This window comes from Oncorhynchus mykiss, chromosome 16 (assembly GCF_057628025.1).
Source record: "Oncorhynchus mykiss isolate SJ-2025 chromosome 16, ASM5762802v1, whole genome shotgun sequence".
Classification (NCBI taxonomy): Eukaryota; Metazoa; Chordata; class Actinopteri; order Salmoniformes; family Salmonidae; genus Oncorhynchus; species Oncorhynchus mykiss.
The window spans coordinates 34,072,472-34,092,511 of NC_143037.1; the positions used below are offsets into that span (position 1 = coordinate 34,072,472).

Genomic DNA, 20,040 nt, shown 5'->3' on the forward strand with positions numbered 1-20,040 from the left:
ACATGTTGTAAAGAGTCCATGTTAACGTGGAAACAGACTCAACTGCACCAATCATTTTTTTTATAGCTGGGTTTTTCCTCATGCTATCTCTCCTTATATCAGAGTTTAGACGTAAAACAGGCTTCCTTTTAATTTGCTGCTTTTGAGTAAAGTTTGCCGACTCTAATATGAAGTTGATTTTAAAACAACAATCATCCCATATCATTGATTACATGGTTATACAAATACCGTCACAGCCCTAATAGTGACAGTAACATAATATATAGGTGTAGCAGAGGTGAGAAACCCAACAGCTTAAAGAAAAACTTCTCGCATAAAATTATCAATATAAAACAGTAGGTAAGTAAGAATTGTGTACACAAATTTCTATTATGTAAATAGTTTATAAGTGCATACCATAACGTAGTTATTTTGTTAGCTACTTCTCCCTATTAGATGTCATCGTATTTTTTAAAAGCCATTTTAGTTGTCCCGCTAGCTGTACTGTCCGGATAGATTCACAAATCATGGGAATATGCAGACCTCGTCTCCCGCCGAGGCATGTGTTGCTAGGCAACCCCCCTGCACTTGCCCTAGGAACATATAGAGAAGGAACTGTCAGATGTGTCATAATAGCCCTGGAACTAGCCACACTGGGAGCCACATTTTAAATGGAATACATTGAATACACAGAGCAGGGTAAAAAAAATGCAAAAAAAAGTGACCCTATGCTTGGTGTGACTTACGGGCAGAGCAGACCATCCGATATGCGCTTAAATATTGTGATATGCAACCTGGAATTTAAATGTAAGAGGACCAGTGCTATATAGCAATAAAAATAGCACTGGTGAGCAACTACAATTTCAGAGACAAACCACAAGTTCTTCAAGTTTAGTACTAGGCCTATATCCACACAATTAAATGATCTGAATGATGGTTGAATTTACAATATACAGCTAGGTTTGGCCTCCAGCCAATTTGTTCCTGAGCTTGTCTGTGGGCTGAACATAATTAGCCTATTAGCAAATAGCCTACTAGCTGCCCAATTCAAAGCCCTACACAATAGTTTAAACTACACAATTAACATGTGGTTAGTGGGCTAATTTATTGAAAATATAAAAATGAAGATCTGATTACAGTGGTAGAATCACCAATAACTATGTTAATAAGCCTACATACAAATAAATTAAATATTAAGTGTTTCTCCAAAGCAAAACTAGTGTTTCTTGTTTGGAACTAAACTATCGCTGTTTGCAAAGAAATCAATCTGAAATGTCATTATGAATCTAAGCATGGTACTTTCAGAAGTACATTTTCCACCCCAGACTTGAGGCCCGAGTCCGACACAGGAGTGCATAATGACAGAATGGGAGGAAATAGCTATAGGCCTATCGACAAAAATATATGGATGACATAATTGCATCTGTCAAACCGGTAAGCCTCTCTCTCATTTCTTAAATAGTGCTCTAACAAAGCCCCCTTGTTAGTAAAGTGCCTATTCAACTTCAAGCACAGAGCATTGTCCATATTGATCTTAGAAATAGCGATCCAGACGCTGCATCAATCTGTTCTTTCCTGTAATTATCCAATTATATTCCATTCCCACTAATATTGTAATTAAGCTTTCACATGTCATACGCTTGCTTTTATTTACGCCAAATCATTTGACTGTCAATTTTCTGTTGCGAATAGAGAAGACCATACAATTGAAGTCGGAAGTTTACATACACCTTAGCCAAATACATTTAAATGCAGTGTTTCACAATTCCTGACATTTAATCATAGTAAAAATTCCCTGTCTTAGGTCAGTTGGGATCACCACTTTATTTTAAGAATGTGAAATGTCAGAATAATAGTAGAGAGAATGATTTACAGCTTTTATTTCTTTCATCACATTCCCAGTGGGTCAGAAGTTTACATACACTCAATTAGTATTTGGCAGCATTGCCTTTAAATGGTTTAACTTGGGTCAAATGTTTCAGGTAAGTCTTCCACAAGCTTTCCACAATAAATTGGGTGAATTTTGTCCCAATCCTCCTGACAGCTGGTGTAGGTTGGTAGGCATCCTTGCTCGCACAGGCTTTTTCAGTTCTGCCCACAAATTTAATATAGGATTGAGGTCAGGGCTTTGTAATGGCCACTCCAATAGCTTGACTTTGTTGTCATTAAGCCATTTTGCCACAACCTTGGAAGTATGCTTGGGGTCCTTTTCCATTTGGAAACCTATTTGCGACCAAGCTTTAACATCCAAACTGATGTCTTGAGATGTTGCTTCAATATATCCACATAATTTCCGTTCCTCATGATGCCATCTATTATGTGAAGTGCACCAGTCCCTCCTGCAGCAAAGCACCCCCACAACATGATGCTGCCACCCACGTGCTTCACGGTTGGGATGGTGTTCTTCAGCTTGCAAGCCTCCCCCTTTTTCCTCCAAACATAACAATGGTCATTATGGCCAAACAGTTCTATTTTTGTTTCATCAGAACAGAGGACATTTCTCCAAAAAGTACGATCTTTGTCTCCATGTGCAGTTAGTCTGGCTTTTTTTATGGCCGTTTTGGCGCAGTGCCTTCTTCTTTGCTGAGCGGACTTTCAGGATATGTCGATATAGATACTTTTGTGCCGGTTTGTTCCAGCATCTTCACAAGGTCCTTTGCTGTTGTTCTGGGATTGATTTGCACTTTTCGCACCAAAGTCTCTAGGAGACAGAACGCGTCTCCTTCCTGAGCTCCATGAAGGTTGTGTGGTGCCATGGTGTTTATACTTGCGTACTATTGTTTGTACAGATGAACGTGGCACCTTCAGGCGTTTGGAAATTGATCCCAAGGATGAACCAGACTTGTGGAGGTCTACAATGTTTTTCCTGAGGTCTTGGCTGATTTCTTTTGATTTTCCCATGATGTCAAGCAAAGAGGCACTGAGTTTGAAGGTAGGCCTTGAAATAGGTCCACAGGTACAACTCATTGACTAAAATGATGTCAATTAGCCTATCAGAAGCTTCTAAAGCCATGACATCATTTTCTGTAATTTCCCAAGCTGTTTAAAAGCACAATCAACTTAGTCTATGTAAACTTTGGACCCACTGGAATTGTCATACAGTCAATTATAAGTGAAATAATCTGTCTGTAAACAATTGTTGGAAAAATTACTTGTGTCATGCACGAAGTAGATGTCCTAACCGACTTGCCAAAGCTATAGTTAACAAGAAATTTGTGGAGTGGTTGAAAAACGACTTAATGACTCCAACATAACTATGTAAACTTCCGACTTCAACTGTATACCCATCCCACATTATGATAATGAAGTTCCTACTTTGAGTCTGAATTGAAAAGGTGTGAAACATATCATCGAGAGAAAGAATCCAATCAATCTTCTCATATAAATCCTCTTCAGTTTGAGCTATTGCACTCTTCATGCCATGAAGGAGAAAATAATACCAACATTGATTAATTCATTGATACTACAGTGCTTTCGAAAAGTATTCAGACCCCTTGACTTTTTCCAGATTTTGTTACGTTACAGCCTTATTAAAAAAAAAATTAAATAAATGTTCCCTCAATCTACAAACACACAACCCTTAGCGAACAGTTTTTTTTTTTTTTTTTAAATATCACATTTACATAAGTATTTAGACCCTATACTCAGTTACTTGTTGAAGCACCTTTGGCAGCGATTACAGACCAGTCTTCTTGGGTATGACGCTACAAGCTTGGCGCACCTGTATTTGGGGAGTTTCTCCCATTCTGCTCTGCAGATCCTCTCAAGCTCTGTCAGGTTGGATGGGGAACGTTGCTGCACAGCTATTTTCAGGTCTCTCCAGAGATGTCCAATCGGGTTCAAGTCCGAGCTCTGGCTGTGCCACTCAAAGATGTTATTCAGAGACTTGTCCCGAAGCCACTCCTACGTTTTTCTTGGCTGTGTTCTTAGAGTCATTGTCTTGTCGGAAGTTGAACCTTCGCCCCAGTGCTCTGGAGCAGGTTTTCATCAAGGATCTTTCTGTACTTTGCGCTGTTTATCTTTCCCTCGATCCGGACTAGTCTCCCAGTCCCTGCCGCTGAAAAGCATCCCCACAGCATGATGCAGCCGCCACCATGTTTTACCATAAGGATGGTGCCAGGTTTCCTCCAGACGTGACGCATTCAGGCTAAAGAGTCCTTTAGGGGCCTTTTGGCAAACTCCAAGCGTGCTGTCATGTGCCTTTTACTGAGGAGTGGCTTCCGTCTGGCCACTGAACCATAAAGCCCTGATTAGTGGAGTGCTACAGAGATGGTTGTCCTTCTGGAAGGTTCTCCCATGTCCACAGAAGAACTATGGAGATTTGTCAGAGGGACCATCGGGTACTTCTCCCGATTGCTCAGTTTGGCCGTCCGGCCAGCTCTAGGAAGGGTCTTGGTGGTTCCATACTTCTGCCATTTAAGAACGAAGGAGGCCACTGTGTTCTTGGGAACCTTAAATGCTGCAGATATTTGTTGGTACACTTCCCCAGATCTGTGCTTCAACAAAATCCTGTTTTGGAGATCTGTGGACAATTAGTTTCACCTCATGGCTTGGTTTTTGCTCTGACATGCACTGTCAATTGTGGGACCTTATATAGACAGGTGTGTGCCTTTTCAAATTAATTGAATTTACCACAGATGGACGCCAATCAAGTTGTAGAAACATCGCAGGAATGATAAATGGAAAAAGGATGCATCTGAGATTCATTTAGAGTCTGATAGCAAAGGGTCTGAATACTTACGTAAATAAGGTACGGTATGTTCTTTATTTTTAAGACATATCTAAAAATGTCAAAAACCTGTTTTCGCTTTGTCAAGTTCTCTTCAAAATATAACATTTTAGGTCAGGCACATTTTGTGGCTGCATGAGGCTTTATGATACTGAAGCATGTGCTCCCCCATGTGGGAAGAAATGGCCTTTCCCTCAACTGCTATCAATAGGTAGCTGCCATTTATATCAGGCTTAGGTGGAACAGAGTCAGCAGGTGAACAGCGGGACTAAAGTACTCACTGGGTTTGTTGTCACGGCCCTTGCTGGTGACAGTGAGCGTGTGGATGTAGAGGCGCAGGTACCAGGGCACAGTGTCTAGCAGGAGCACGGGGAAGGCCCGGTATGGGTGGTTGTTGTACATCAGGGTGTGGATCTCTCCCGTCTGCAGCCCGTAGCCGGCCACGTAGCGCTCTCCATGCAGCAGGGGACGCAGCATGTCTCCTGGGGAGGGGGAAGGAGGAAGTGTTCATATTGTCAATCATAAAATTACTAGAATATAAATATAATTTCTATGGTGAGTTTTATACAGACACCATTTTATATGCTCTACAGGGAAATTAATTTATATCACAATTTTTTCACCTTTTTCGGTAACACATTACCTGATCTTTACCTGTGCAGTAACTAGGGCTATGTAGTCTATTTCAGAAGAACAGAATAGCATACTTTGAGTTGTCCTTATGTCCTGATCAGGCTATGCCAAATGGCTGTGGGCTACACTAGTTAATTTAGCAGACAAGATTTGCTTAGAATTCCGTGGCATTATTTTATAGTATGAAGAGTACAATTGAACCAAGCTCGAAACGATTTGAGGGACTGCTCTATTCTGTGTTGAGCGTTTAACAAAGAAATAGATACTCCTATATGCTTAATTTAGAGTTATTCATGTAAATGTAGTTCTACAAACATTGGGCTATATGGTTAGATGTTTAATTCATTGTAAGGCTGTATGACTAATGACTAATGATGATTTGAAAAGTTCTGCTTAGTTTGATGATGATGATTTGAAGAGTTCTGCTTAGTTTCTTGCACAGGTTGTAGACACTTCATTAGGCTCTCATTCACAATTTGACAAGCACTTGATAATGCCTCAAATTTCACAGCGGCATCCCCTTTGTGGCAGTAATGCACCCTAAAAATCCATGCTTTTTGCGGCCAGTGGGCGTTGTGCCCTATGAAGAATAGAATTGAACAAAGCTCCAAACGATGTGAGGGACTGCTCACATGCGGCTATTCTGTGTTGAGTGGTTAACAAATAAATGGGTACTCCTATATGCTTAATTTAAAGATATTCATGTAAATTTAGTTGTTCTACAAACTTTTTTTCAAAATCATCATTAATCATATCATACAGACAAGATTTGGATAAATTGTGAATGAGAGTGCTGCGTTGTGCCTTTCTCCCTGAGTGCTGCATGCTCCTAGGCACCTCTCACTCACATGGCTCTCCATCACATGATCGGGTCTTTCTCACAGGCTACAAGTGAAAAACAGACACATCGGGGAACACAACTGCGTGGGTCCTTACCCAATTCCAAGGTGCATATTGAAGATATTGGAAGAACTGTCCACATTCACTTTGTCAGCCAACAAAATGAGTAGGCCTAACGAACAACAAAATCACTAACCTATGTCAATCTTCTATCCCCCATTGTACAAAAGTCAACATTCTATGTGAGAAATAAATATCCCAAACATAGTCTGAGACAATTGTGGAATGCAATAGATAATACAACCACTAGCATCAAAAAAAACTTTTTTTACACAATGTAGCTGATGCAACAGATCAGAACATTTTAGGTTAAAATTGTATTTCTTTACATTATAAGCGCAACAATGTGCACATGGTAGTAGGCTATAAGGGCGAATGTTACGTTAGTGGGAAAACACCATTATCAAAACTGACCGCAAATGTGATTATGCATGTAATGCTTTCATTATAAAATGTGTATTTTTATAGAAAAATGATTTTCTCCAAACTTGAAACTCACGCTGCTTATGTATGCCAGTTAGGCTCTACACCCCTTGTAAAGCAGATTAATGTGCTCAATTTTAAGAAATTATTTGGCCACTTTACTTGTGATACAAACCTTATCAAAATATATGCCTATGGGCTAGGTTACATGAGGTGTGCGACTATGATTCGGGAAAAGACGCAAAAAACAAAGGCAGTTTCTTTTGCTGGACATCATTCACAAGTGATAGAGTAGTCGGAAGATTACATACACTTAGGTTGGAGTCATTAAAACTCGTTTCTCAACCACGCCACAAATTTCTATAGTTTTGGCAAGTCGGTTAAGACATCTACTTTGTGCATGACAAGTACTTTTTCCAACAATTCTTTAGACAGATTATTTCACTGTATCACAATTCCAGTGGGTCAGAAGTTTACATACACTACATACATGTACTTTAAACAGCTTGGAAAATTCCAGAAAATGATGTCATGGCTTTAGAAGTTTCTGATAGGCTAATTGACATAATTTGAGTCAATTGGAGGTGGATGCATTTCAAGGCCTACCTTCAAACTCAGTGCCTCTTTGCTTGACACCATCGGAAAATCAAAATAAATCAGCCAAGACCTCAGGAAAAAACATTGTAGACCTCCACAAGTCTGGTTCATCCTTGGTAGCAATTTCCAAACACCTGAAGGTACCACGTTCATCTGTACAAACAATAGTACGCAGGTATAGACACCATGGGACCACGCAGCCGTCAATCCGCTCAGGGAGAAGACGCGTTCCGTCTCCTAGAGATGAATGTACTTTGATGCGAAAAGTGCAAATCAATCCCAGAACAGCAGCAAAGGACCTTGTGAAGATGTTGGAGGAAACAAGTACAAAAGTATCTATATTCACAGTAAAACGAGTCCTATATTGACATACAATGAAAGGCCGCTTAGCAAGGAAGAAGCCACTGCTCCAAAACCGCCACAAAAAAGCCAGACTATGGTTTGCAACTGCACATGGGGGCAAAGACTGTACAATTTGGAGAAATGTCCCCTGGTCTGATGAAACAAAAATATAACTGTTTGGCCATAATGACCATTGTTATGTTTGGAGGAAAAAGGGGGAGGCTTGCAAGCCAAAGAATACCATCCCAACCGTGAAGCACAGGGGTGGCAGCATCATGTTGTGGGGGTGCTTTGCTGCAGGAGGGACTGGTGCACTTCACAAAATAGATGGCTTCATGAGGAAAATAAATGATGTGGATATATTGAAGCAACATCTCAAGACATCTCAAGTTGAAGCTTGGTCACAAATGGGTCTTCCAAATGAACAATGACCCCAAGCATACTTCCAAAGTTGTGACAAAATGGCTTAATGACAATGAAGTCAAGCTATTGGAGTGGCCATCACAAAGCCGTGACCTCAATCCTATAGAAAATGTCAAATTTAAAGGCAATACTTCCAAATACTTATTGAGTGTATGTAAACGTCTGACCCACTGGGAATGTGATAAAAGCTTAAATAAATCACTGCTATTATTCTGACATTTCATATTCTTAAAATAAAGTGGTGATCCTAACTGACCTAAGACAGGGAATTTTTACAATAATTAAATGTCAGGAATTGTGAAAAAGTGAGTTTAAATATTTGTCTAAGGTGTATGTAAACTTCTGACTTCAAATGTATATAATTCACAAGTGATAGGCTAATATTGTCACCAATCCGACTATTATGGATTTAATCTTGTCTTTACATATAGTAAATAAGGTGTGAGAAATTTGTTTTGATTTAGAATGGACCATTACCATGCACCGGTCTTGAAACCGGTGTTCATTTTCATGCCAGCCAGATTGTTTATCTTCCAAACAGGAGCATAGCCTATGGCCTTAATATTAGAAAAGTTAAGAAATAAATATAGTAGGCCTAGCCTATAGAAAGCTGATGGGATCCTCCTCTTTTTAGTAGAGGCCATCACTCTGTTTTCTCCCACAATTGCATAACCTACAGAAATGTTGCACAACATGAGCTCATGGGCTTTCATTTAGTGTTTGTTCAGATTTTCAAACACATTTGCATTGATGTCAGAGTGATTAGAGGGACAAGAGAGTGCTGAGTATGCCAGGCAGTCAGCAAGTTTGGTAGGCTACTAATGATCATCAGCAGCATCAGAGCTTGGAGAAGCCTAATTAACATGACTAAGCGGTCATGTGGAATTTGACTGTCTTCATGACTCGTGACCGCCGGAGTGGCGGTAATACGGTCACCGCAACAGCCCTGGCAATAACTGCAAATTATACTAGTAACATTGTATTAACATGCAGTTTCTTAGTATTTTAGTAACTGCATAATAATTGTATTGTAAAATGGGGTTGAGCAGTTTTTGTAATTATACAAGACGGATAGGGATTGTTCCTTATTCCACTTGTGTAACAGCAATTTGTGAAGGGAGGGGAACAGACAGTCGAGGGAAAGAACATATTTTCTGGAATTAAAACGCAGCGTGTTGTGTTCTTTACAGGCCACTCACCACTCTCGGCTGCTCGCCAGCGCAGCAGCATGTTGAGGGAGCGCGTTTGTCCGAACGTGGCCTGGTTAGTGAGGTCATAGACCGAGTAGGTTCTCCGGTCCCCAAGCACCACAGCCTGGCTGAGCAGGGGAGTGGTTGGGCTCAGCTCAAACAGCTCTCCCTGTAGGGGAAATACAACAACACCTGCCTGCATAATTACCATAGAATAACACTTCTCCATAGTGTTGTCTGATGTTTTAGAGTTAACAAATCACACACATGCAAGCATTCATATACAAATAGACAAATATTGATTCGCCAATCAATTAATTAACAATAATGCGTATGCACTCAAGAGTAAGATTGTCTGCCAACTGAATTGAATGTGGAGTTGGGTAAAGTTAACAGTCATGTAAAGATGCAGACCTGAGGGTTGTCTGTGACATCCACGTACACTTTACTGGAGGAGGCCAGCGGGCAGGCTTCAGTCAGGGTGCGAGAGAACATCTTGAACAGGGACCACTCTGTCAAAACACCCAATAACCAACATCACCATTGTAACATCACATTCATCTTGGCCCCTTTTGTATTTAAAAAGGTATTGAACAGTCTTTTTCAAGGGGCACAGAAAGGTCCATGTCAGTACACCACATTAGACATAAGCAACTTTTATATGAAAAGTTGTTCTTTATTTCTTTAATTTTATTGTTTCACTAATGGGTTTTGCAACTTTAAATGCACTTTAAATCCAGTTTGATTTTATTTGAAAAACATGCCCTTTTTGCTTTGTATCATCCAGCTAGCACGCAAATCCACCTACCTGGGTTGTGGGGTATCCAAATGTTTATACCGTCCTTCTCTCATCACGGGATTTACAGTATTACCGTCTTAGTACACAAGGGGCGCACATTTTTCTTTTTTAAAGACCACAGGGGCCGACCATTACCAGAAAGCTAAGAACATTTGAAAATAAACTAATTGCAAAGACAGGCAATCCAGCTCATAACGTTTATACAAGTGTAGGTAGGTGCCACCGAATGTAATGTTTGGTGAGTCTGGGCAATTTCAAACAAATATGAACTAGACACATTGTGCAAAAGAACAACGTTTTGATGCATGCTTGTCTGAAGGAAGAATAGTACTGGCTCTGGAGCAACATGTGTACACACTGAGTCTGTGGAGTCGCTATGGCCATGGGCCTGCCTGCTCTGCTCAGGGAAGAGGGGGAAGAAGCTGACGGGCCGAGAATGGAGAGGAGAAAAAAATAAACGCAAGGAAATCAAGATGGCAGCAGTGGCAATTGTACAGATAACTCATCCAAAGCGATTTGACTTCTCAAACACGGCAGAAAGATAAAACTATATGACGCCCAACCTCCTTATTAATTCAGCCACTTACTTAGCTAACTAGCAAGTTAAACCTAATACACAGCTGGACTCACGAGAAAGGTAAAATGAAGAACGCAATCTGCTTAATCTCCTAATTTATTACACTGCAGGTATTTGCTTAAAAAGCTAAAAATATTCAGATTTATTGAAAAACTTCAAATAGTTGACAGTATTGAAAAAACATCCCGTATTTTTTCCCCAAATACCCCAGTATAGAGTACATATATATGATATACCGTTCAAGCCTAGCACCTACATGAATCGGTGGAAGGTACAGTAGATCTTGGTAACACCGGTGTGTTTTAGCAGTAGTGGGGTGAAATTACTTATACCATTTTCACACTATCATGTAGACCCGAACCGTACTGTGCTGGCTCTGTTATTTTCCTTTAAGTTTCCAGCAAATATATGGTGGATGCATAAACAGGCCAGTGCAGTACAGTTCGGCTCAGCTTAGGTGTGAAAGGGGTATAATATTGAATGCAAGAGACTTCTCACCTCGTTTGCCCTGGCCAGAGGTGTGCAGGTCGAACACCACGTTCAGTGTCTGTCTCAGCTCCCACACTGTGGATTTGCACTTCCAGTCCTGAAACAACCGTAGAGTGTCATATCAAGGCTGGGGCTCATCAAAAGTGACAAGATTTCAAATGGGATTAGGATAGGATGGAAAGATGTAACATGGAAGGAGAAACCAGTGGTTTTGTTTGAGACAATGAAGACCGTGAGACAATTAACGAAGATTCTCTATTCCTACACTCTTACATAAAAAAATGACTACGACCAACTACACTGAACAAAAATATGAACATGTAACGTGTTGGTCCCATTTTTCATGAGCTGAAATAAAATATCCCAGAAATGTTCCATATGCACTAAAGCTTATTTCATATCCCAAAAGAAAGATCCTCTCACTATAATACATTTGAATAGAAAGTTAACAAAAATAGATAGGTATTTTCCTTTCCATGGTAGCAAGATCTATCTATTTGTGGAAAGAATTCACACCGATTTAACTTTTTAGTCATATCCCAGGTTACCTATTTGCTTATGGCCTTGCCTACACCTTGCGACTTGCTTTTTTTTATATATATATATATATATATATATATATATATATATATATATATATATATATATATATATATATATATATATATATATATATATATATACATACACACACACACACACACACACAGCAAAAAAAGAAACGTCCACTCACTGTCAACTACATTTATTTTCAGGAAAATTAACATGTGTAAATATTTGTATGAAAATAACATGATTCAACAACTGAGACAGACTGAACAAGTTCCACAGAAATTGAATAATGTGTCCCTGGACAAAGGGGAGGGGGGTCAAAACCAAAAGTAACAGTCAGCATCTGGTGTGGCCACCAACTACATTCAGTACTACAGTGCATCTCCTCCTCATGGACTGCACACGATTTGCCAGTTCTTGCTGTGAGATGTTACCCCCCTCTTCCACCAAGGCACCTGCAAGTTCCCGGACATTTCTTGCGGGAATGGCCCTAGCCCTCGACCTCCGATCCAACAGGTCCCAGACGTGCTCAATGGGATTGAGATCCGGGCTCTTCGCTGGCCATGGCAGAACTCTGACATTACTGTCTTGCAGGAAATCACGCACAGAACAAGCAGTATGGCTGGTGGCATTGTCATGCTGGAGGGTCATGTCAGGATGAGCCTGAAGGAAGGGTACCACATGAGGGAGGAGGATGTCTTCCCTGGGACGCATAGCGTTGAGATTGCCTGCAATGACAACAAGCTCCGTCCGATGATGCTGTGACACACCGCCCCAGACCATGACGGACCCTCCACATCCAAATCGATCCCGTTCCAAAGTACAGGCGTCAGCTCATTCCTTCGACGATAAACACGAATGCCTTACAACAGGCCTACAAGCCCTCAGTCCAGCCTCTCTCGGCCTATTGCGGACAGTCTGAGCTCTGATGGAGGGATTGTGCGTTCCTGGTGTAACTCGGGCAGTTGTTGTTGCCATCCTGTACCTGTCCCGCAGGTGTAATGTTTGGATGTACCGTTCCTGTGCAGGTGTTGTTACACGTGATCTGCCACTGCGAGGATGATCAGCTGTCCATCCTGTCTCCATGTAGCTCTGTCTTAGGCGTCACACAATACGGACATTGTAATTTATTGGCCACACATGCAGTCCTCATTCCTCCTTGCAGCATGCCCAAGGCACATTCACACAGATGAGCAGGGACCTTGGACATCTTTCTTTTGGTGTTTTTCAGAGTCAATAGAAAGGCCTCTTCAGTGTCCTAGGTTTTCATAACTGTGACCTTAATTGCCTACAGTCTGTAAGCTGTTAGTGTCTTAACGACCGTTCCACAGGTGCATGTTCATTCATTGTTCATGGTTCATTGAACAAGCATGAGAAACAGTGTTAAAACCATTTACAATGAAGATCTGGGAAGTTATTTTGATTTTTACAAATTATCTTTGAAGGATAAGGGCCCTGAAAAAGTGACGTTTCTTTTTTTGCTGAGTTTATGTTATATATATATTTAGATTGATGAGGTGTTCTAAAACTTTTGACCGGTAGTGTATGTGCACTACAAACTGTATTACCTGACACACAGGTCTGAAGTGTAGAGCCTGGGAGTGGAAGCTGCTGTGGAAGAGTTTCTCAGACTTCATCAGGACTGCCAGACCAGCCTAGTGGAAGGAGGGGCAACATGAAGGACATGGTTAATCACCACACACACATACATACAAAGTCAACTACAATAAAAGGATAACAAAAATAACCACCCAAAGCCAAACACATAAGCCAAGGAGGAAGCCATTGCACAAATAGGAGTTATGCAGACTTCAGATGTATTGTACGAAAGTCTAAAGCTTTGGCTAGATGCAACTTTCATAAGAGCATCAAACATAAGACAGACAGGTACCTTGGAGCCACAGGGAAGGAGTTTCTTCCACGGAGTCAGGTTCTCAGTACAGACGATCTCCCGCGGCAACACAGCATAGCGGAGGAAGCGCTGGTCTGTTACTGATTAGAGGACACAAAGAAGGTACATGAGACGACAAAAATCAACAGACAAGACATTATGGAGTCACACATCACTACCGTAGTGTTTCACATCTTTAACTAACTTCTTTGAGATTCCTTTAAAGAACATATGACAAAAATATGGCACTTCTAAAGCACTGCCCTCTGTTCAGGAGTAGGATTCTTACCCCACCAGGGCTGGTAAGATTGCAGTCTTATATTCTAGCCAAGATGCACACCTGAATATGACTAGTAAGGTAGTTGAATGGGGTGTTTAACCGCTTGGCTTGAGTAAAAACTCCCCCAATACCAGACATAGGATTGCCCACCCCTGCTGTAAAGACACATGGCATTGTCTTTTCAGTTTGACATGACGACAAAGCATTGGTTGGCACGGGATGATATTCATGGTCACACCGTAGAAGTGTTCCTTACTGGACAATTACAGCTGGTACCTCTGTTTCACTCTGGTGCTTCATGAGCACTGCTCTCAGTTCAGAGGTAGGCGAGCTACTGTAGAGACTGTTGAGTGTGAGGAAAATTACCGTTGCCCAAGCCAAGAGGTTTGAAGGAGGCACTGGGCTGCACCGTGTTGGTGGAGTCAATGAAGTTCAGGGAGGCACAGAAGATCCCTGAGAGAACGTTAGTCAGCTCCTTCCAGGCACCGTCCACACTATAAGACGAAGGATCAAACGAAGAGTACAGTTACAGTGCCTTCAGAAATAATTCACACCTTCATTTTGTTGTGTTACAGCCTGAATTTAAAATTGAAATTGTGTCACTGATCTACATACAATACCCCATAATGTCAAAGTGGAATTGTGTTTTTATAAATGTTTACAAATTAATTTAAAAAATGAAAAGCTGAAATGTCTTCAGCCAATAAGTACTCAACCCTTTTGTTATGGCAAGCCTAAAGTTCAGGAGTATAAATGTTCTTAACAAGTCACATAATAAGTTGCATGGATGTGCAAAAATTGTGTTTAACATGTTTAAAATCACTACCCTATTGGTGTACCCCACACATACAATTATCTTTAAGGTCCAAGGTGAACAGCACAGATTCAACCACAAAGACCAGGGAGGTTGTCCTATGGTTCGCAGACAAGGGCACTTAATTATAAGGAAGATGGATTAAAAGAAAAAGCAGACACTGAATATCCCTTTGAGCATGGTGCAGTTATTAATTTTACACTTTGGATGGTGTAACAATACATCCAGTCACTACAAAGACATAGGCGACCGTCCTAAATCAGTTGCTGGAAAGGAAGGAAACCACTCAGGGATTTCACCAGGAGGGCAATGGTGATTTTAAAACAGCTACAGAGTTGAATGGCTCTGACAAAAGATAACGGAGGATGGATCAACAAAATTGTAGTTAGGCCTACTCCACAATACTAAAATAAATGACAGAGTGAAAAGAAGGAAGCCTGTACAGAATACAAATATTCCAAAATATGCATCCTGTTTGCAATAAGGCACTAAAGTAAAACTGCAAAAAATGTGACAAAGAACTTAACTTTATGTCCTGGATACAAAGCGTTATGTTTAGGGCAAATCCAACAACACATGACAGCTTTTTCAGGATAAAAAGAAACAGAATTAGAGCTAAGCACAGGCAAAATCCTAGATGATTTGCTTGTCTGCTTTCCAACAGACACTGGGAGATAAATTCATCTTTCGGCAGGACAATAATTGACATTGAATGTTCCTAAGTTAAAGTTTACTTTAAAAAAAAAATGAAAATATATGGCAAGACTTAAAAATGTCTGTCTAGCAATGACCAACAACTAACTTACACTTTTTTAAATAATAAAATGTGCAAATATTGGACAATCCAAGTGTGCAAAGCTCTTAGACTTACCAGAAAGAATCACAGCTGTAATCTCTGCCAAAGGTGATTTAACACAAACGATATAAATCAAGATAGTGAAGATAATTATTTTGTGTATATATATACATTGACAAAAACAAAAAAACTATTAAAAACATTTTAATCCCACTTTGTAACAACAAAATGTGTAAAAATTCAAGGGGTGTGAATACTTTCTGAAGGCACTGGATAATTCACTTCAGTGGACACTCACTTTAATAGACAACTATATCACTTTAATGCCGATATAGTTTGGGAGAATGGTAGTATCTGCAACCAGCCACAAGATAGACATGCCTGTCAAATGTTGTGATATGTTCATGGGCGAAGACTCAATGGAGCAAATAATAGCGGTACCTGCGGTCATAGTTTACAAAATGGGTGAGACTACAGGGTCGTTCCATAGGATTTCAACCACTTTCTGACAGTAACCCTTTCGATTTGAAGGAAACCTTCCATACGTGTTTGCCCATGGTAGAAGTAGTCAGAAAGGGACTTTTTGGAACTGAATGCCAAAACAGTCTGGAGATAGAGGTGCTCAAATTTGAACCATTTTGCATACCCCCACCATGATACATCAACAGTGTCTTCATCACTGGAAAATAGAAATGGTTGAGTTTGACATCCATTTGAAGTCACTTTCTGACAACTTCTTCCATGGGACAAAATGTATGGAAGGTTTCATTCAAATCAAAAGGGGTACAGCCAAAAAGGGATTAAAATCATATGAACAAGCCTAGAGCCACACATATGTATTCATACAGCTCTTGCTGACACCAGAACTGACTAACAATGATTCAACAGATCTAAAGCTACTCCATTATCTTCTACAATAAAGTGAACTTGTAAGGATAAATAAATACACAGTATATTATATGTACTCACTCAGTGACAGTGTCCTGGAACCATACCCACAGTTCAGCACCAGGGGGCGATGGTAGGAATGGCTGGCCCCACTGCATGGTCCTCCAGTAGCCCTGAGTGAAGGAGATGTGGAGCTCACGCACAGAGAACTTTGAAATCACCTGGCCCAGCGACTTTGGGAAGAGTCGGTAGTGGGAGACTGAAAATGAACATTTGGGAGGAAACAGTGAGTTTCATAGAACACTAATATGTTGACTTGATATGTAGTTCATAAAATCCATCCTTGAGTTTAGGGGTGTGCACGTACCAGATCTAGGCCTATAATCTCCCAAAAGTGTGCACTGGACAGTGGACATACCTCATACAAATTAGGGCTAGGTCCTATGTACTGATGACAATGAATGCACAGCTAGTCAACATAGCACAGCAGCAATAAGACACCTGGTTCAACTATTCAACTTATCAAGCCCTTGACTGGTTGAATAAAATGTTTAGTGCTGGGCTGGAACAAAAGCCTGCTCTGTGAGTCTACAGGACCATGATGAATTCAGTGGAGGCTGCTGAGGGGAGGACGGCTCATAATAATGGCTGGAACGGAGCGGAAGGAATGGCATCAAACACCTGGAAACCATGTCTTCGATACCATTTCACTTACTCTGCTCCTGCCCTTACCACGAGCCTGTCCTCCCCAGTTAAGATGCCACCAACCTCCTGTGCTGGATATGCACTGATGGTGTCCCTGTGTGACTACTTGATAAATTATGTGATTGACCCACACATCATATTATACCTTTACTTCCTCGTAAGAAGTCTGTATCCCACATGGTGCGGAACTGGAAGCTGGCATAGATATCCCCAGAATGCAATGGTCTGATCACCAACTCTTCCTGAAACTGATCTTTTGCGGGCGTTGGTGGAGGGACGTCTGGGGTTTGCATGGTGTCAGGGACATGGTCAGCTTCTTTGACCTCGGTAGCCTCCCATTGCCTCTCCTCTTCCGCTGCCTCTTGAGTTTGGTCTTTTACATACGGTGCTGGACGACTGTCAAGGTTTTGCATGGTATCATGGACATGGTCAGCTTTGTTGTCGCTTGGGGCATCTACGGGGTTCGTTTCGGCCTCCCATTGCCTCTCCTCTTCAGCGGCCTGGGTTTGGTCCTCGGTTTTAGTTGATCGCAGTGACGCGCCTATATTCGCCTTCGGTGCAATATCAACAGTCACGCTTTCAGCATCTTTCACATGATTTGTGTCTTCTATGTCCGCTCTAACAAACACATATGTTAATCCACAAAGAACGAACACCAGCATAAAAATATTGCACCTGTGAGCTGCCATTTTTCCGAATGCTGAACAATCAGCGTGCCATTAGCAACACTAAAAAAAGTACTTCCGGCGCACGAAATAGAGAGATGTTTCAAAATAAAACTCCCTACGTAATAATAGAAAGGTGTCAATAGCCTGTTTCTATTCATGATATATGGAAAATAATTGTCTAAAGATTAATGAAGCATATTTGTTTATATTTACGTGACATTTGCATTACATTTGGATTTTTAAACGTGTTACATTTGGGTTTTCAAATAAATGCCCCAAATGATTCACTGTATATGTAACACATATATTGTATTGCTTAAAGAGCAAAAACTATTATTATATATTATTATATTACAAAATGATGGGTGCCATAGTAAACGTATTTTGGGGAATACTAAGTAGGGTCTGTAGAATGCATATATGGTGTCATTTCATGGGGCCGAATAATACGGAGTGTTGCTGGCCTTTTACTGTGGTCAAACACCTTAAAACCGGTGCATGGACACTGTTTGGGGGGGATGCTCAAGATGTCGGCATGAGGGGGTTTAACATTTCTAGCTGAGGATCAATTTTAGGGTTTTCTCACAAGGTTTATAGTTTTAGACTGCAGTTGAAATTAGTTTTTTCACAAAAATAATTAATTAAACAAACTGTAATTAATCAAACTTTTGAAGATTTCCAACGAACAAGCTAACGTTGGGGCGGCAGGGTAGCCTAGTGGTTAGAGTGTTGGACTAGTAACTGAAAGGTTGCTAGATCAAATCCCCGAGCTGACAAGGTACAAATCTGTCGTTCTGTTCCTGAACAGGCAGTTAACCCACTGTTCCTAGGCCGTCATTGAAAATAAGAATTTGTTCTTAACTGACTTGCCTAGTTAAATAAAGGAAAAATAAAAAACGTTAGTTATCGAAAAGTTTCAGCGTGTGTAGTTAAGTTAGCCTGCTAACGTCTTCATAGCTAGTAGCATGGAGTCAGGACATGACCAAACTGTTGCTGAGATAATGGATGTTGAAACTTCCAAGGAGAAAAGAGGCATTGTTGAAACACACTCATATGCTTGCAGTGTAAAAAAAGGGGATGAATGTGATTCATACCCGAATACCCCCACCAAGGAGCAACTTCCAAAGAAGCTGAGAAGTGAACCATCAATGAGCAAGCTACAGCACAACATCGTCCACATTCTCACGGCCAAAATCAAAGAGAGCGCAGATAACATCATGGATTGGGTGTAAAATAACACTAACAGTATCGTTAACCTGAATAAATCAATTGATTTCAGTGCTGAGGAAGTAAAAACTCTGAAGCAGCAGAACGCAACATTGAACATTCAGGTTGCAAAGCAAGAGAAGGAACTCACTCAAATGGAGTCAAAGGTAAACGAGAATGACCGGTATAGTCGAAGATGGAATCTTTGAATTTATGGAATAGCAGGAAAATCTGACGAGAACATCAAAGCAAGAGTGAAGGACATTTGCAGGGCAATAGTCCCTGTGCTGCCATCCTGTTAGGAGGTAACAGATTATTTTATTACAATGGTTAAAATGGATTTTCATTGTGTTCCATGATGTTATTCGCCCCCTAGTGGAGCTTTCTGGTACTTAGACTGTACGCAAACAGGAAGTAGAGAATTGTTCTAAAACCATAGAAGCAGCTAAAAACAACACTAGGCTGCAGGTCTTTCAGTGTAGTTATTTCTTGTCACGCTTCAGCCTTGGAAAATATTTGTTTGTAAGTTCGATTCAAGCATTTAGCTAATGATGATAATCTTGTTATTGATAGAGTTGCTTACTCAATGTTGGTTTGGTTGCATTTACTCACACAAATTGCAATGCCTTTCATGTACAGTGCCTTGCAAAAGTATTCGGCCCCCTTGAACTTTGCGACCTTTTGCCACATTTCAGGCTTCAAACATAAAGATATAAAACTGTATTTTTTTGTGAAGAATCAACAACAAGTGGGACACAATCATGAAGTGGAACGACATTTATTGGATATTTCAAACTTTTTTAACAAATCAAAAACTGAAAAATTGGGCGTGCAAAATTATTCAGCCCCCTTAAGTTAATACTTTGTAGCGCCACCTTTTGCTGCGATTACAGCTGTAAGTCGCTTGGGGTATGTCTCTATCAGTTTTGCACATCGAGAGACTGAAATTTTTTCCCATTCCTCCTTGCAAAACAGCTCGAGCTCAGTGAGGTTGGATGGAGAGCATTTGTGAACAGCAGTTTTCAGTTCTTTCCACAGATTCTCGATTGGATTCAGGTCTGGACTTTGACTTGGCCATTCTAACACCTGGATATGTTTTTTTTAACCATTCCATTGTAGATTTTGCTTTATGTTTTGGATCATTGTCTTGTTGGAAGAC

At 40.6% G+C, this 20,040-nt stretch overlaps 1 protein-coding gene across 1 annotated transcript in view; it reads right to left on the minus strand.

Moving 5' to 3' along the window:
- Positions 1-17,786, minus strand: part of pigt (phosphatidylinositol glycan anchor biosynthesis, class T) — a 29,884-nt gene extending 12,098 nt beyond the window's left edge. The window contains exons 1-9 of the mRNA XM_021565618.3: positions 17,153-17,786; positions 16,384-16,561; positions 14,171-14,298; positions 13,525-13,625; positions 13,202-13,288; positions 11,091-11,178; positions 9,631-9,728; positions 9,226-9,385; positions 4,990-5,190 (exon numbers count right to left, since the gene is read on the minus strand). Coding sequence (XP_021421293.2) covers positions 4,990-5,190; positions 9,226-9,385; positions 9,631-9,728; positions 11,091-11,178; positions 13,202-13,288; positions 13,525-13,625; positions 14,171-14,298; positions 16,384-16,561; positions 17,153-17,696 — 1,585 coding nt within the window. The 5' untranslated portion in view covers positions 17,697-17,786. The remainder of the gene's footprint in view (positions 1-4,989; positions 5,191-9,225; positions 9,386-9,630; positions 9,729-11,090; positions 11,179-13,201; positions 13,289-13,524; positions 13,626-14,170; positions 14,299-16,383; positions 16,562-17,152) is intronic.
- Positions 17,787-20,040: the final 2,254 nt, after the last annotated feature.